This window comes from Acartia tonsa, chromosome 14, assembly GCF_053477335.1.
Source record: "Acartia tonsa isolate MP-2025a chromosome 14, ASM5347733v1, whole genome shotgun sequence".
NCBI classification, from domain to species: Eukaryota; Metazoa; Arthropoda; class Copepoda; order Calanoida; family Acartiidae; genus Acartia; species Acartia tonsa.
Window position 1 is genome coordinate 29365261 of NC_137273.1, and position 19739 is coordinate 29384999.

Consider the following 19739-nt stretch of genomic DNA (forward strand, 5'->3'; position numbering starts at 1 on the left):
TTCCCTGGACCTATGAAAAGCTGCCTACTATGAAAAGGAGAACCATACACCGATTCAGTGGTTAGCGAGATCCTTTGGTACAGACAAACATCCTGTTACTTTATTATAAGGATTAAGGTTGAAACACAGTGATGGAGTGTGGTACATTGGGCTATTAATTACACGGGTACCCAAAGTTTTATAACAACTCAATCTTATTCGTTGACTCAGAAACCTTAAGGCTGATTTCTGATTGGTTAGCTAAAAAACTGGTAGTGTCCAAACATTTCCACCAATGATTTAATCTACAGTAGGGGTAATCTTATTCATTATCATTGGGAATGTACATCAGTTTATCGTCCATTGTCTTATCCTTAACGATCCCTGGTAAAAGAAGAACAAGAACCTACCATAGGCAGAATCAGCTTCAACTAAGTTGATGGCAAGAATGATGATGGTTAGAATGGCGGGAATGCTCCAGGCTGCCATGTGGAAGTAGGCTCGCTTTGGTGATATCAATTCTTTAACCTAGAATTTTTTTGATAGTAAACATAGTTTCGCAAATAGTTTATTATTCTAAGATGATTAATTTCCAATAAATTCTTTTTTTAACATGACTACATTTAAAGCCTATAATATCTATAGTACAAAGTAGAACGATGTCTGTCTGTCTGTTTGTACCGAAGGATCTCGCTAACCGCTAAACAGGGTATCTTCCCGGAAAGTATCCTAAGCCAAGCCCCCTTCCTCCTCCCCCCCCCCCAACAAAAAGCTTTGACGTCCTTTGATAAAACTGTTTACCTTAGAATAACTGGTGAAGAAGACAGCCCATGTGTATGATAGTATCCCAATTCCCCTCCCTCCCCCCCCCCCAACAAAAAGCTTTGATATCCTTTGATAAAACTATTCACCTTGGAATTACTGGTGAAGAAGACAGCCCATGTGTATGATAGTATGCCAAGCCATACACCAGCGGCCAGCGAAAAGTAATAAATCTGAAAATAGTTATTCATCGCATCGTATTATAGACAGCTTTTCCGCGAATAGTAAAAGGATAAATTACAAGAGAAGTTCCGATTTTGTTGGCCCCGAGGAACCGAACGCCCGGGATACCAAAACTGGTATTAATATTATGAATTTTCATTTCACTATTCGTAGAAAATTGTCTATGACTCGATGCTATACATGATTTTTTTTCTGTATGGCTGAGAACCAATTCCAATTAATCGGTTTTGAAGCAAAACAGAAAATAAATATTATTTTTCTCTTGAAAGGTAATCCTATTATATAAAGTAGTAAGCGTTTTTTTTGTCTGTCCCGAAGGATCTCGCTAACCGCTGAACCGATATTGTTTTCCTTTACAGTGAAGATTCTTATAGGTCCTGGGAAGGTTTTTAACTATTTTTGGAGAGGGTGTCTTCACCCCCCAAAAAATATTTTAATATATTCATACGAAAAAACTATGTCTAGCATCGTATTATATCCAGCTTTCCACGAATATAAAAATGTAAAATCAGTTTTAATCTTATAATTGTACATTCTATATCCGCAGAAAGCCGTTTATAATACGATGAAAGAAATAACTATTAACTTAATTAAAAATAACTCTTTTTAAACTCAAACTTAAAATGGGATGAGGTCGACTTTCCCCCTCCTACCAGTGCCCCTAGAGGCTTCTAGGGGCGTAGCCGCTAGTTAGGTATTAAATAAGAATGTTGTGTGTTTTGTCAGGAGATCTTATGGGATAAGAAAATGGACAATAAATTGATTTGGTGATAAACAAAATTACCCCTTCTGCAGATCACAATTGCAAATTGATTGGTTAAGACACTATTAGTAGTTATGGAATCAACCAATCAAAATCCAATAAAAGTACCCAAAGTTTTTAAACCAACAAATAAGAAAACATTGTTATAAATCTTTGGTTACCAGTGTAATTTACAGTCCAATATCCCTTCCCTCACTGTTATGTGAATAAGAATATGTCGTATGGGTGAGTTGTACTTGGACTGAACAGTCAACTTGTCAACTCTTAGTCCTTCACCTCATACTTATGGTATAGTACATAGCAGACAACCAACCCTTTGATTGCACGATCTTTGTCAGGAGATCCTCACTGTGCATGGTATTGAGTAGCGCCTTTTCGGGGCCAAGGGATTCCCACTTCTTCCACTATGCCGAACAATGCTGTTAGGTACCATTTTTAACGCCTTTTGTATGTTACTTACCAATATAAATACAAGGACACAGGAAAGGTTTTCATTCTGGCCAGATCCAGGTTCCTGGAGCCTCAAGGTTCCATCCTGACGGCATACTACATTCTCTTTCCCTCCTTAAAAAATATATATAATATACATATAATATCTAGACGGCCCATCTGGCCACATATTTTACTAAACTTAAGAAGGATTTTTTTGCAGACAAAAAACTTTGCATTTTTTGTTATAGACGAGAAATGGGCGACATTATTAGCGCCGCAATTTTTGACGTTATAATTTTTAGAAAGCTAATTGGCTGATTTATACAGTATTTCTCTAGGTATGTTATCTCTATTCTTAAAAGGGCTGGGCTATAGGAAAAAGGAATCAAGCATTCATATGACCAATGCGCATCTTGTATATGCATTGTTTTGTCCATATGTCTGTCGGCCATGCTTTAAAAAAATAAACATAATTTTCTAAAGTTTTCGTGATTTTCTTTGAGTTTTGCATATTCTATTTTGTTGTGGCGACTGAATATATACTCTATAACTTATTTGTGCGTTTGTCCATTCCATGATTATTGTTATTTGCTACTTTTGGATGTTGCCATCCTTGTTTATTGGTTTTCCCCGGAAATATCAATATATGTTTTGTATACCTACCTAATTGAATTAGCCAGCCAATGGTAGAAAAACAGCAACATACATTCATGTAGAATATGGCAACTGCAGGATACTGAAATATATACAAAACTAGAAAAATAGCTTAAAACCATTCCAAATAAATCTAAAAAAAATAGACGAAAAACCACAACACAGAAAATATGCAAAGCTTACTTAAAATAGAGAACCAAATCAGTGGTCATTAGGATCTTAAGCTGCAGACAAACAAAAAACCTTACTACTTATATATTAAGATAAGCATTTTCTTTTTACCATTTAAAAATCTTTAAAATGAAGGGATATTAAAAGACAATGGACGATAAACTAAAATGAAATTTATCCCTTCGATGGCTTATATCTATTGCTGCTGATTTGTATCAACCAATCAAAATTTAAAGTACCCAAAGTTTTTTTTACAACAAACAAAAGAAAGTGATCATAAAACTTTGGTTACCTAAGAAAACTAAATGGTAAATAAACAATGTGATAAACTAATGAAACATCAATTGGGGCTATCTAATAAACACAGAAAAGCAGGGGTAATTTTGTACATCAATTTATAGTCTATTGTCTTATCCCTTAAGATTCCTGATATTGCCATTACCTTGCTAGAGCCAGACCAATCGATGAGAAATGTAGAAATGGCGAAACAGGAGCTGAGAAGAACTATTAACCCAGCCACTGAGATAATTGTCTGCATTCTAAAACAAAGAAGATTTTTATAGTGCCATAGTGGCCTGTCATCGGTAATTTAGTCTGTGCCTATCATTGGTCATTGTATTGTATGACGTCATATTTTAAATAGACGCTGTAAATAGCTTCTAAAACAAAGTATTTAAATAACAGATAACCCTCCCCCCACACCCTCAAACTTTAAAATTCCTCATTTAACACATCTAAAAATTTTTTAAAAATACATTAGATTACCCCCTTAAACCTTTGAAACCCCTCATTTTACCACCTTATAAAAAACTTAACGGCCCTAAAAGAGCAAAAATTGATAAAAATCTATCATTTTTGTTATATAAATTACTTCCCTTTCTAGAAAATATTTTTAAGGCTTATTTATGACGCGTTTGGGGCTTTTTATGTACATAATGTGAAGCACACAAATTCTAAAAGAATCAGTTTTAAAAACATTTATAAGATTTTAGCAACGAAGCTTTTCTATAAATCTTTGTATGTTGGTTGGTCTGTCTGTCTGTCTGTCTAAGTATTTGCTTTAATTTTAATTGGAGAAAGGTCAACTAGCAACTGAAATAAAAGTGTGTCTTTTAGAATCTTGGTAAAATAGTTTGACTTGTCTTCAGTTAGTTATATGGAATTTTATATTGGTCCTGGCAATGTTTAGACAATTTTGTGGGCATGTAAGTTCAACCACCACTGCACTAGGGAAAAGGCCAAGAGAAAAAAAATTTCACCACCCCTTCATATTACATATCTACGTCGTGTAATTTCTTAAGGAATTTCTTTTTTATTTTTGCTATTGTATAAACAAGCTTCGCCACTAGTTAACTACCAGTCCTTGATTTAAATACATTAATGCGTTGTTTTTTAAATTCAAGCCGGATTAAAAATTAACAAGGACGACAGCATCCATAAGTTATAAACGGCCTAAGATATAGAGCAGATGATCAGCTGTCATAACAAAAACAGAAAGAGAGAGAATATGCAAAACTAAAAGACAATCACAAAACTTTCAAAAAGATATTATTTATGTCTTTTAATGCATGACCGACAAACAGACGGGAAAAATAGTTGCGCATATGCAATAGGAATCTTAACTGAAAATTCCAGCTATACATCTTATGAAATGACTTACGGACAGGCAAAGTGAATAAAATTATAGAGTGGCTTTACTTCTAAAAATAGGAAACCTATATCAGTCACCCACAGAATTTGTGAAAAATAGAAGGTTTACATTTAGATTTTCTATTCAGTTCTATGCGAATCAAGAATTGATTTTTGTAAGAAAAATAAACGGATATGTTTTCCTTGGGTTTAATTTATCTGGAATCAATATTTAAAGTTTTAAAAGTTAATTTTAACTTTTTTCTCCGGAAATATTTCTGACTAATGTACTAAATATTGAAGAACTAAAAATTATATAAAACATTGGAAATGAATAAAAAATCTAATAATATAATTAACTGAAAAAGTTGGGGATTTATATCACCTAAAGCACCCTAGCACCGATGTCACACCCCCCCCCCCCCCCAACTTCTTTTAAAATAAATGTAAAATAAGGGGAGAAAGGTTAGTTTTTCGTTTGTTTGTTTATTACTTTAGGTCATGATAGTAGTGGGAAAAATGTCAAAATTCGTCGAGGTGCTTCGCGCAAACTCCAAATAGAACCCTGTGCACGCGACTTAGTCCCCCGCATTTAACATTTTACCTATGATATTGGAAAGAGTCGTTAGACGCTTGTTTTAAGGCATAAAATAACCATTGTAAATATTTGCCTCCTTTATAATAATGGATATAATATACGTGGTTATTGAGATAGGTCAATGTAGGTTGCTAATATAGTCCTTAATTATTAGTCAATACGTTCCCCGTGGTCATAAGAAGGGGTATAACTATATTTGCCAGCTAGGAGAAACATTTTAGCATAGCATGCAATAATCTTCACATCATCCACGTATTCTAAATCCATTTTGTTACAATATTTTACCTTTGATATTGTGTGGAATGATATAGAGGAGTTTCACAGGGCATACCACATTCTTCTATACCAGACACATAATACTCTACAGACTAAACAAGAATATATATATATATTAATAGTTTCACAAGGCATACCACATTCTTCTATACCAGACACATAATACTCTACAGACTAAACAAGAATATATATATATATGTAAATATAATAGTTTCACAGGGCATACCACATTCTTCTATACCAGACACATAATACTCTACAGACTAAACAAGAATATATATATATATGTAAATATAATAGTTTCACAGGGCATACCACATTCTTCTATACCAGACACATAATACTCTACAGACTAAACAAGAATATATATATATATGTAAATATAATAGTTTCACAGGGCATACCACATTCTTCTATACCAGACACATAATACTCTACAGACTAAACAAGAATATACATTTATATATATTATATAATAGTTTCACAGGGCATACCACATTCTTCTATACCAGACACATAATACTCTACAGACTAAACAAGAATATACATATATATATATTATATAATAGTTTCACAGGGCATACCATATTCTTCTATACCAGACACATAATACCTACTCTACAGACTAAACAAGAATATATATATACATATATTATATAATAGTTTCACAGGGCATACCATATTCTTCTATACCAGACACATAATACCTACTCTACAGACTAAACAAGAATATATATTATATAATAGTTTCACGGGGCATACCATATTCTTCTATACCAGACACATAACACTCTACAGACTAAACAAGAATATTTATATATTATATAATAGTTTCACAGGGCATACCACATTCTTCTATACCAGACACATAATACTCTACAGACTAAACAAGAATATATATATATATATACCTATATATAATAGTTTCACAGGGAATACCATATTCTTCTATACCAGACACATAATACTCTACAGACTAAACAAGAATATATATATACAGGGTGCGCCACATAAAACCGGACTTTTTCTTAATTGTAAACAAATGAACATAAAATCGTCAATTTTAAAGATTTTATTAAATTTTAAAAACTGGGAAGCAAACTATGTATATGACTATTAGATCATTGAATAAAATCGCCGCCAGCATCAATCACCGCCTCTACCCGCCTCCTCAAACGCCGCCAGTCCCAGGTCAAAATGTACCTGTCCAAGCTGGCGAAGTACTCCTTGATAGTGGCAATGAGGGAGGTCTTTATGGTATGAGCACGTCTATTGGTACATGCTTCAAAGTAGCTCCAGGCCCAAAAGTCCATCGAATTAAGATCAAGCTGCTGGGAGGCCACATTTCCTTAGAATTGTGAGTAACCGCAGGATCCAAATTCACCCAACTTTCAAACTACCCTTTGACACGGAGGCCTTTATTTAGACCACAGATAAGCTAGAATGACGTTCTATACATTTTTGGAAATGGCATGAAGATTCAGCTAGGGTTGTCGGCGCAATCTATAGTCTAAAATGAGTTTTTAAGTTCCATATGGGTCTTTAACGTCGAGAACCGAGAAATTTTCACGATTTTTGACGTTTTTGACATCTCTAAATCTGCCACGTTTCACTTTGCCGGAGTACTACAGCCAAGCCATTTTAGATAGAGAGCTCTAGTCTTTTCTAGTGTCTTACTTATGTATCTAACAGTATCCCCAGCAAGTTGCATAACTCTACCTCATCTACTGATGGGCTGAGGTTCGATTTAGTGGGCCATAGTCGAGAATCCAGATTATATCACCAGCGCATTTCGAATCTGCCTTGTTGAACATTAGCGCGGCCAGCTCGGAGTACGAGCCCATGGTTGTTACAGCAGAGGGTTTTGTGGGACATCCCTGTCCCCAACCACAACCATTCGAGGAGACCAACAACTCGAGCAACATCTGCTACACCAAAGCTCCAGAAGGAGCAGATGAATCACTTCAACCAGGAGTTCTTCAATCTTTTTAATTTACTCGACAAGGAAGTATGCTAGTCGGAAGCTACTTCTGCTATTGCTTATCATTGCCGGCATCGAGCAGAACCCTGGACCTTGGACATGCCCACCTTGTACCAAGAACATCACAAGAGCTCACTATTCAGTTCAATGTACCTGCTGTTTATCCTGGCTTCACCTTAAATGTTCCCAACTTAAATCATTAAGAGCAAGGAAGGCTCTTAAGCAGTGGAAAGGCCCTTGCTGCACCCCCCTCCCACCTCCACCTCCTTCTTCCACACCCTCACCACCATCCTCACCATCAACTACACCCCCCACACATCATCAACAACAACCCACCAGCAGTGAACAAGAACTGAATATATGCCAAGTCAACATCAACGGCATCAAGAGCAAGAATACAGAACTGATGCACCTCATGACAACAGAGAACATCCATGTTGCCATGGTGCAAGAGACCAAGCTGACAGATAAATCTAAAGACATCAAAACACCAGGTTATACTCTTATCAGGGAGGACAGACGGAAAGACAAGGGAGGCGGCCTTGCCTTCCTTGTGAAGGAAAACATCCCTTTCCACAGCAACACCATCCCCAACAGCATCAAGAACAACGATGATGTTGAATTCCAGAGTATCTCCATCATAGGGAAAAAGGACAACATCACCTTAAACAACATCTACATCCCTCCAGTCTCTAGCTGTCAGCATGGCTCCAATCTTCCACTCCAGGATATCCTCTCCCACACCTCTGGCAACAGCCTCACCATCACAGGCGGGGACTTCAATGCCCACCATGCCAACTGGTACTCCAAGGGGGAAGAAGATGCCCGGGGACGCAAATTGGCTGATGAAATCAACGACTCTGACATGGGTATTCTTAACGAAGACCAGGACACCAGAGTCACCAGCCAAAACAACAGCTCCCCTGACATCACACTGGCAACATCATCCATCCTGCCATACACATCCTGGAGAGTGACATCCAGTCTTAACTCAGACCATCTACCAATCATAATCAAGCTTAGAGCAGACATCTCCACCAACTCCAAGTCTGACGACAAAGTTTACATTAACTTTGCCAAAGCTGATTGGACTGGATTCACCAAGTTTACTGAGACTAAGTTTTCCAGACTCCCTAACCCCACGTCATCTATAAAGGGGGAGAAAGCGTTCACTAAGATCATCAACAGGGCGGCCAGGAAGTTTATTCCCAAAGGTCGTATTGTTGATGTACATCACAACATCCCTTCCAGCACCGCAAACAAAATCAAGGAACGTGACAAGCTCCGTGTGCGCCAGCCAAACAGTGATCGCTTTCACCAGCTCAATAGGGAAATCCAACAAGAGATCAATGAACACCGGAAAACACAATGGCGAGACCACCTTGATAATTGTGAAGCAGGATCTCAAAAGCTCTGGAAAACCATTAAAGGCATCAGCCAGCCGCAGAAAACACCTACCAACACAGCTATTAAGTTCAATGGTAGGATAGTCTCAGCAAACGGGAAGATTGTAAACCTTCTCAATCGGCAGTACACCCCTGCAGCCTCTAAACTACCATCCAAAAAATTTCGCCAGACCATCAGGCAAATCAAGAAATTAAAGGCTGACAAAGTGTACAAATACACCCCTCAACAAGTCAAAGAGGCCATTAAAGCCTCTAAGAGCTCCAAGGCCATTGGACCTGACGGAATCTCTCCTGTCATGCTCAAACACCTTGGGGACAAGGGTGTAGAATATCTTGCCCAACTCTTTAACACCACCATCAACACTGCCATCATACCATCCATCTGGAAGACAGGCAAGATCATCCCACTACTCAAGCCGGGTAAACCGATTGATGAAGGCAAATCCTATCGGCCAATCTCCCTCCTGTCTCCAGCTGCAAAGATCTTAGAAAAGCTCATCCTTCCTGAGCTCTCAGCAGCTGTAGACCTGCAAGATCATCAACATAGCTTCAGAAAGCACAGATCAACAGTGACAGCTTTACAGGAAGTAAACCATCACATTGCCAGCAACCTGAACAGACGGAAACCCTGTCACCGGACCATCCTGGTTGCAATCGACCTGTCCCGTGCCTTCGACACTGTTGATCATGAGTTGCTCCTGAAAGATATCTTGCACCTCGAGTTGTCTGGCACCCTGATCAGATTCCTCTGCAGTTATCTACGTGGCAGACAACAATATACCGTCTTCCGTAACTGTAGAAGTAAATTCAGGGCTGTCAGACAAGGAGTACCTCAAGGAGGTGTACTTTCTCCCCTCCTCTTCAATCTTTACATGAGCACCCTGCCTACACCACCAGGCAACATCAAGCTCATTTCCTATGCAGAAGACTGCCAGGTACTCAACTCGGGGCCCCTCATTGACCCAACCTGCCATGAAATAAACCCCTACCTGGACCAACTTGCCACCTGGTTCAAGGGCCGCAGTCTTGAAATCTCCCCGGAGAAATCAACGGCCACAGTCTTCACCACTTTCAGCAATGAAATGAGTGTCACCCTCCCTATCACCATCCAAGGGAAAGACGTGCCGACTGTCAAGCACCCAACCATCCTTGGAGTCACCTTCGACCCGATGCACAACTTCGGGCAGCACGCCATCAAAACCAAGAAGAAGGTACAGCAGCGCACTAACGTGCTAAAATGCTTGGCAGGGACTGACTGGGGTAAGTCAAAGGAGATTATTGTAAATACTTACAAGGCCATAGGTAGATCAGTTCTGAACTACGGATCACCGGTCTGGACGCCATCTCTGAGTAAGACGAACTGGGACGAGCTGCAAAGAGCACAGAACAGTGCTCTGAGAGTAGCAACTGGTTGTATTAAAATGTCACAGGTTAGTCATCTTCACCAGGAAACCAACATCCTCCCTGTGAAAGAACACAATGACATGCTAACGAACCAGTTCCTTCTCTCCATGCACCGCCCAGTTCACCCTAATCACCACCTTCTACATGAACCAATCATGCCTAGAGACAAGAGAAAGACCATCATCAACAATGTACCTCTTGTCAAACCCTATCTCAGAGATGGTGAACCGGTTGAACGCAACTACAAGAAACGGCTAAAGAAGATTCATGACGACGCTCACAGAGACTGTAGAAATAAATATCCTGCAAACAAAGTTTTAAACTCTCGACCCCCTGTAATTAATGTCCAGGAAGAAAAAGGCCTTACACGTATGACGCGGTGCACACTTGCCCAACTAAGATCAGGATATAGTTCTTTTCTACGGTCTACAACAAGCAGATTTGACACAGCACAGAGCATACGATGCCCAGATTGTAAATTAAATGACCACACAACTGAGCATCTTTTTAACTGTACAGCTAAGAACACCACACTCACCCCCTCTGACCTCTGGACGCAGCCCAAAAAGTGCGCAGAATTCCTTGGCATATGAAGTGACAACATCTGACCTCCAGATGGCTATCAACAACAACAGTACGAGCCCATCTTCGTCCAAATTTTTTTTTGTGCTAAAAGGTCATTACCTGAGCTTTTAATAGTGGGGTCAAACGTCCTGATTGATCAAGTAGTTTTGACGCTATGACCGCTTAAAAAAAGTCCGGTTTTATGTGGCGCACCCTGTATATATATATACCTATATATAATAGTTTCACAGGGCATACCACATTCTTCTATACAAGGCACATAATACTCTACAGACTAAACAAGAATATATATCTATATATATAATAGTTTCACAGGGTATACCACATTCTTCTATACAGGACACATAATACTCTACAGACTAAACAAGAATATAATTTATATTAGTTTTACAAGGCTTACCATATTCTTCTATACCAGACACATAATACTCTACAGACTAAACAAGAATATAATTTATATTAGTTTTACAAGGCTTACCATATTCTTCTATACCAGACACATAATACTCTACAGACTAAACAAGAATATAATTTATATTAGTTTTACAAGGCTTACCATATTCTTCTATACCAGACACATAATACTCTACAGACTAAATAAGAATATATATATATAATATAAAAGTTTCAAATGGCATACCACATTCTTCTATACCAGACACATAATACTCTACAGACTAAATAAACACGGCCTTCCCCAAAATAGCTACCTATAATCCTTTCCAGAACCTTCAATGATCTACAAATTCTACATTATAAAGGAAAACCACATCTTTTCAGCAGTTTGCAGATACTTCGGTACAGAAACACACATTCAATCAGATGTCCTATTACTTTTATTAAATCATAAGAATTAATTATCATAAAATTAAGTTTTTTTTAGCCCAGGCCTTTGGCTCCTCGGGGCTAACAAAACTGATATTAATCAGAAAGAATCTTATACTTTTTTATTTTAATATTCGTGGAATATTGTCTAGGTAATGATGCTATACATGATTTTTCAGTATGACTGATAACCGGTGCTAATCTAGCAGATATTAATAGGTTTCAAAGCCGAACTGAAAATATATTTTACCTGTGTTCTAACCAAGGGGTAGGGACAAGAAGTTGTGGAGTTAAATCTTAATCTTTCTGATTTCTCATCATTCTTGCAATCACTAGAAAATTATAAGGTTCTTAAAATGCAACCATCTCTTAATAAATGGCACTTAGAATCCGAATTTCTTTATGAAACTTGTTATAAGTAATCCTTGGTATGTATATTTTTCCAAAATCAAAAAAAAGTTGGAAAAGTAACGGCTAACTGTCATCTTTCTCTTTTTTTGTACAAATTTTTATTAGCACTTTCTTATTATTACTGAACATCTGCTTTATGCTTTACTTTGTCCGTTTGTCATACTTATAATATCAAGCTATAGTGCATTGATCTATAATTTGTGCGTCGTAGCTCAGTTGTAACGCACTGAGTTACGATGATGAGAGTTCGAGTTCAAGTCCCCATGTGGCACTCGAATTCTCAGTTGAACATATTCACACAACTTCCCCTGGTTGTGTAAGAAGGGAGATTATTAAGTGGTTTGGATACTTAATAGTCATGACATAATATCTGTACAACCCTTATCCCAAGCTCCTCTTCGGAGAGCGTCATTCATTACGGTGACTTAATTTGGGACACCTGCCATACTCGGCGAGGGTGAGGTAATAAAGTGTAGCTCCCTTGAGACAGCGAGTCAAGGCATAATGAACTTGGGCGTTAAGCTTGATAGCCCCAGTGGCTATACAAAAGTGTCTCGTCCTTCTCCATGACTACTTAGGTCCAAACTCTAAGAAACTATGGCTACACACACACACACAATATTTGTGATTTGGCTACAGCTGCGGAATTGTTTGTAAAATAATAATGGATATAATCTTACAAATCCTCAGTTCCGCCTCTTCTCCTTTTGGTCATATATCCTCTTAATATTTCTGCATTTAAGTGTTGGTGGTGACCCCTCCTTTTTATAGGGTGGCCCTTCATAAGGAGGACAAAAGTTTGGTTCCACTTGGGTTCCGAAAACCCAACTAATGCATACATGGATATTGTGACAGGGCAATTTTGTCGTCAATTTAGGTTGCTGATATAGTCCTCAGATATTGGTCAATACGTTCCTCCGTGGGGATAGGGTAAAGTTAAAGGGGGTGTGGGGGGGGGGGGAGGTGTCGTTATATTTTTTATCAGGGTATGCGAGAGTCTCACACAATATTTACTCTTTTTATACCTATCCATTACACTACCTGTATCTGAAGGATTGGCAGTCAAAAATATTCTCCCATTCTGGATTTAGTTCAGGTACCAGTCCACAAGAGGTTTTTATGGCCTAAAAGTAATAATACAGTTGATCACATGGATAGCACAATGGACAATAAATTAATCTTTACCGCAATTTTTTCAGCGTTAAATCCTTATATAAAAGTAACAGGATCTGTGTTTATGTGTGTCGGCTGTACCTTTCTCCTTTATAATGTAGCTTCTCATAGGTTTATAACTATTATGGGGGAGGGTGTCACCATTCTAACCATGAGAATACGTACCTGTCCCCGAGTTTTTCTTTTTAAAACTAAAATCGTAAATACGACTCCCCTCCTCCAAACACCTCATGTGCCCCTAGAGGTCTGTAGCCGCTAGTCTATAATAACTAACCTTACAAAGATTTGTGTAAACTAGTTGAACAGAATTGTCTTCACACTTAGGAAAATAAACAGAGCACAGTAATGGCTGGATCACCTATGAAAAAACAAGTACAATACAAATACAGTACAGCACAAAACGAACAGATCAAAGTAATACAGTTTTTATAAAACCAAGTAACACAGTTTTTATAAAACCAAGTAATACTATAGATAAAAAATAGATAATCACATGTACAGGTTGTGATCAAATAAAATTTTTTACTTCCCCCTTAAATAAAAATTGAGGAGGTGTTATATCATATTCATGGTGGGTGTATCAACCCCTTTAATGTCTAACCCCCCCCCCCAAAAAAAAAAAAACATACTCAAAATTCAAACAAGCCTCCTTTGAGGTAAAATGACGCGCGAAGCACGCAAATTTTTTTATAGTACATCTCTTCAATTTAAAGAGGATGACACTTTATAAGTTTTACACTCACTACAGCTGTTTAAGGGGGATGTTGAGTTGACCCTTGTAAAGGAGAGTTTAGAGATGTTGACACCTAATGGGGTTTATCCAGCCCCTTAATTTTGCCAGGGGGCGAGGATACATCCCCCTTCTATACGCTACTGTGTGTTTGTGTGTCACAATAATATTATCAAGGTTGATCATATTATTACTTTATTTTCTGCCTTTATAGTTCTACAAATTTCTTTATTTTTATTTATCTTTTAATATGTCAATTAAATTAATATGATTTATGTCATTTAGACTGAAGAGGGTGCAATGTCCACCGAAATATATTTCAATAAATAACTATGAAGTATCAAAGACTTTTTCACTCAGTGAATTTACAATAATATTACCTTCCAGCAAGCAGGTATATTCTCTATAACCTTCCATTTTTCCAACTCTTTGTACACCTAAAAGATTTTTAAAAATTCTGCAAACTACGCCACTGTGGGCTAGAATTGAATCAAGACAAAAGTAAGTGCCGAGCCCTGGGACCTATGTATGGTGAAAATAGACATAAAACCATGATGATTCCAGGTAAAACCAAAATATTTTAGCGGGGACTTTTGGAGAAAATTAGATTTAAAAATTTCAAGTTCAATTTTCACCCCCTAGGAGTTGCCGCATAATAATGACAAGAAAAGCAAATATTATCTATTTTAAATAATAAACAACTTTGCTTTTATGAAGTCCTTCTTAAAACCTCTATATATATGATTTATTTTAGGCTGAATTTTCGTGACCTTTGCAAAGCAAGTGATAAAAATGGCCATTTATTAACTCCCTTCAGGAGTGGTTTTATGAAGAACTTTATAAAAGCAAAGTTGTTCAAAATTTAAAATAAATAATATTTGCTTTTCTTGTCATGATTATGCGGCAACTCCTAGGTGGTGAAAATTGAACTTGAAATTTTCAAATCTAATTTTCTCAAAAAGCCCCCGCTGAAATATTTTGGTTTTGCCTGGAATCATCATGGTTTTATGTCTATTTTCACCATACATAGGTCCCAGGGCTCGGCACTTACTTTTGTCTTGATTCAATTCTAGCCCACAGTGACGCATAATCATGAATTTCTCATCCTTACATGAAAGTAACAGGATATCTGTCTGTCTTTGTGCCTGTGTAGCGAAAGATCTCGGGAACTGCTCGATTCTTCTTCGTTATTAAGACTCTTATAGGTTTAGGAAAGGTTTACAACTATTTTGAGGGATTTTGCGCGGTGATTGCATTAATATAAAGGGGGGGGGGGGGGGGCGAATGTGACACTTTTTGAAACCAAAACTAAAAATCAAAGGAACTCAACTAAAAAAAGAGTTACAGGTCTGACATTTTGCATGGCAGTTGCTTTATAGGGGTATAATATGGAACTGTGAAGAAACGGCGTCGCAACCGCCGAAAACCGCCGAGAAAAGGCAAAAAAAAATTTCGGCTTGAAACGGCGGTTTTCGGCGGTTGCGCCGCTGTTTCTTCACAGTTCCATATTTTACCCCTATAAAGCAACTGCCATGCAAAATCTCAGACCTGTAACTCTTTTTTTAGTTGAGTTCCTTTGTTGACTTTTAGTTTTGGTTTCAAAAAGTGTCACTTTCGCCCCCCCCCCCTTTACTTTAGAGGGATAGGACAATGATTTTAAATTTTACTGGCCCCCAATGTTTTATACCTACACTCGTTCTCTAATTCATTGGCTTTCACACTTTGGATACTTTAATTTAAACTTCTATTGTTAGCTCAAACTTTTCAACCAATGATTTAAAACTACAGAAGGGTTAATTTGGTTCATTATGAGGGATGTACATCAATTTATCGTCCATTGTTTTATCTCAAGACTAGCGGCTACGCCCCAAGAGGCCTCTAGGGACACTTGAGGAGGGGAGAGTCGAATTTGATAACCCAATTTCTTATTTTAGATTTTTATTAAAACAAAAAGTAACAAAAAAAATTTTTTTGGGGGGGCGAAATTTTTTTTTTTTGGGGGGGGGTGCCCCTCCCCCTTATTTTCAGGAAAACCCGATCGGTTCAGCGGTTAGCGAGATCCTTCGGTACAAACAAACACACAGACACACATCCTCTTACTTTATTATAAGGATATCTAAATTCCATTTATATTAGATCAAAAAATGTATTTGTTTATATTAATTTTACATAAAGATGTGTTTTAAACTTTACCTGATTTAAATTCTTTAGTTTTGACAGCGCTAAGGATGTTTGTTTGTAGCCTTAAATAATTCAAAATTTAAAGAAAATTCTTAGGGCCTATTTAAAAATGTGTTAAAGAAATGCTTCCTCTTCTTTTTGGACAGGAAAATAAAACCGAAACTGGTCCTTGTTTTAGGGAAGCATTGCCAGGGTATCTGGATGGTTTAAGACTATAGTATTTTCAGATTTAAGGCTTGGAATGGTTTTTAGCTATATTTCTGCCCCCTCCCACCCTATCCCCTTTCACAAAGATGCTATAGGCAAACTAACCAATAAAATATACCTAATTAGAAAGTGGTATACTAACAAATTATAAAAACGCTTAGTAGGTAGGTATTGATAATCTTATTTTTCGGATTAAATACGAGTTATTTCATATTTAATCCTATTAGGAATAATCGATATAGAATACGTGGATATATTATTATTGACAGGGGCAAAATTGTCTTCAGTTTAGGTTGCTAGTATGGACCTCAATTATTGCTCAGTTCGTTTATCCAGTATAAGAGGAGGGGATGGAGTTACGGGAGTGGAAGGGGGGTATCGTTATTTTAGTTAGCTGGAGATATGATTTTATTTGAGTAATTGAAAATCTGGCGCAACATCCAAGTAATACCTATCCAATGTTACAGAATATAAAAAAATACCTAAATCTGTTCCAAAACAGGATATGGATGAATTCAATGGTGGCAAGCATTTTCCTTCAGTTTCACACATCTCCTTAATGAAAAAAACAAGGATGACAACAATATCCATAAGTAGCGAAGCATAAAAAAACTCATGGATTGTACAAACAGACAAAGTGATTTATAGAACTGATGTCCAGATGTCATAACAAATATAACAAAGAGAGATGTTATGCAAAAACTCAAAGAAACTCACGAAACCTTTAAAAGAAAAGGTTTATGTCATTTGAAACCTGACCGACAGACAGACGGACAAATCAATGTATAGTAATCTCCACTAAAAATTATTTACAGTCAATAATACCATTTCCCCCCCTGATAATTTACCTTTTTAAACTGTTGGGAAGTTTCTCTGGATAAAGTAATCAAGCTTGGACTTAGGACAGATTCCTGGCTTAGATTGGTATTCTCAGAGGTACCAGACATAGGTACATCTGCAGCTGGTACAATAGTTGTTGAGGTGCCTAAAAATTAGACATTAAAGGATAAATATCTCATAAATAAATAGGTAGGTAGTTAAGTAATAATATCAATACTAAGCTTCAGCACATAATTAAATAATATTCAACCCTTGTATAAAAGTAAACGGATGTTTGTCTGTTCTATCTGTACCGATTTATCTAGCTAACCGCTGAACCAATAAGATTCTCAGTTACATTGTAGCCTGCTTCTCATAAATCGTCCCAAAAAGTCTCCCACCCAAAAAAATATTTAAAAACTAAAATTATAGGGAACTCCTTCCCCCCCCCCCTTCTTAGCTAAGTGCGTTTCCGCTATGTATAAAAAATATTTTTTTTAAATCTGTAAGTTAACCTTCTATTATCTCCCCTCCCTCCCCCTCTCTCTCAATCTAAGCTGAGCTCTTATGTTTAACCTATCAATTTAAGCATCCTCGCTATTATTGAAACTAACCCCTTTTTAAAATTAGGGTCTCTGACATTTTTGAAAAGGCAATATTTTTGATGGATTTTTTTCATGTAAAACCCTTTACATGAGTATTGGAGTGATATTATTTAAGCATAAACTTTATACTTTAGCTAGGGTCAGGTTTCTGTAACAGAACATGAACCTATTCAGTGCAGAGGTCCTCTATTAAAAAACAATTCTTTCCAGTATGGCTTCGAAACCGATTAACCTCCGCTTGATTAGAACCGGTTCTCAGCCATACTGAAAAATCATTTAGGTATAGCATCGTATAATGCAACCATCTCGTAATCAGTGAGCAAATGGCACTTAGAATTCGAATTTCCATCTATAATTTTGCATGAGTAATCCTTGGTAGGTCTATTTTCCCTAAATCGAACAAAAAGTTGGAAAAGTAACGGCTAACGGCTGGCGGCTCAGCTATTTTGCCATTTTTTTGATATTTATACTGCAAATAAGTCACGAAACCTCTATCAACATAATACTCTTTACTACTCCAAAACGCTATCAAACGGTTCTAGACGGTAGCTGTTGGTACTAGAAGTTTTAAAATTGGTTATTGCTATCATTTAACATGAATTAAACCAAAAATATGTTTTAAAATGTCGATTCCTACGTAATTGATGATGGATTTACTCTGAAAATAGGCAAAAAACGGCTGAACGGCTGAGCCGCTAGCCGTTACTTTTCCAACTTTTTGTTCGATTTAGGGAAAATAGACCTACCAAGGATTACTCATGCAAAAGTTCAGATTGAAATTCGAATTCTAAGTGTCATTTGCTCACTGATTACGAGATGGTTGCATTAAAAAACCCCCCCTTATTCAATGGCTTCAATTAAAATTGAGCGTTATTGAAATAATTTGTGATCAGCGTTTTGAAATAGGCATTTTCTGAGTATAGCCAAGCCATGTATAGTAGTATATGACAATGAACGATAAATTGTAGTAAACCCCTTCCGTAGATTTAAAGTATTAACCCAATAAAGATTGTTAAAGTCCCTTACAGTTTTTAAGCCAACGAATGTGTCATTAAGCATCAACTTGACATATAAACATATTTTCTAGGACCTTTAAAGCATCTTCATTACTTAATAAAATATCATCCTTTCCTAGATAATCAGGGTAATCTTCGTCAAATAAACTTTTTATTAAATGTTTTGCGGATTTTTTATTATTCACAGCCAAATCATTGGAAGATTTTTCACCAGATTCATAATTAATTGTGGGTGTAACATTTTCAGGTACTACAGGAGATAAGTTGGAAGCATTCAGATCATCTTCTTTATCATTTACAAGTTCAACTATATTTACATCAGGTACTAGTACGGTATTGTCATTATTTACAGTTTGTGTATTTTCTACATTTACTAAGACAGCGTATTTTGTTGTGCCGCCATTTTGTTTTGATGCAACAGTACTTGTTGTGACGTCATTAGGTTCAGCTGTTGTGATATCTTGTATCGTGCCGCCATTTTGTTTTAATACAAAAGTACTTGTTTTGTCGTCATTATTGTCAGCTGTAGTGACATCATGTATCGTGCCGCCATTTTGTTTTAATGCAACAGTACTTGTTGTGACGTTATTAGGGTTAGCTGTTGTGACATCTAGTAAAGTGCCGCCATTTTGTTTTGATGCAACAGTATTTGATGAGACGTAACTAAAGTCAGCTGTTGTGACGTCAATTGTGTTATCTGGTGTGACGTCATTAGGGTCAGCCGTTGTGGCAGTACTGAAATCAATATTCTTTATTGTCGTGAAGTCATCTGCAGCTGTTATTACATCAAATAAATCTTTTGTAATGACGTCATCATCACTGGAAACAGCTGTTGTGACGTCATAAATCACTGCTGATATGACGTCATTGAAATCAGCTGGCGCAGAAT

General features: G+C 37.0%; 1 protein-coding gene across 1 annotated transcript in view; it reads right to left on the reverse strand.

Moving 5' to 3' along the window:
• The window catches only part of smo (smoothened, frizzled class receptor), a 64094-nt gene extending 46698 nt beyond the window's left edge, over positions 1-17396 (reverse strand). The window contains exons 1-13 of the mRNA XM_080148836.1: positions 17259-17396; positions 16893-16965; positions 16216-16265; positions 14403-14459; positions 13567-13650; positions 13161-13243; positions 11959-12040; positions 5517-5599; positions 3447-3543; positions 2843-2915; positions 2208-2311; positions 891-974; positions 390-507 (exon numbers count right to left, since the gene is read on the reverse strand). Of these exons, the coding sequence (XP_080004962.1) occupies positions 390-507; positions 891-974; positions 2208-2311; positions 2843-2915; positions 3447-3543; positions 5517-5599; positions 11959-12040; positions 13161-13243; positions 13567-13650; positions 14403-14459; positions 16216-16265; positions 16893-16965; positions 17259-17357 (1087 nt within the window). The 5' untranslated portion in view covers positions 17358-17396. The remainder of the gene's footprint in view (positions 1-389; positions 508-890; positions 975-2207; positions 2312-2842; positions 2916-3446; positions 3544-5516; positions 5600-11958; positions 12041-13160; positions 13244-13566; positions 13651-14402; positions 14460-16215; positions 16266-16892; positions 16966-17258) is intronic.
• Between the last annotated feature and the right edge of the window lie 2343 nt (positions 17397-19739).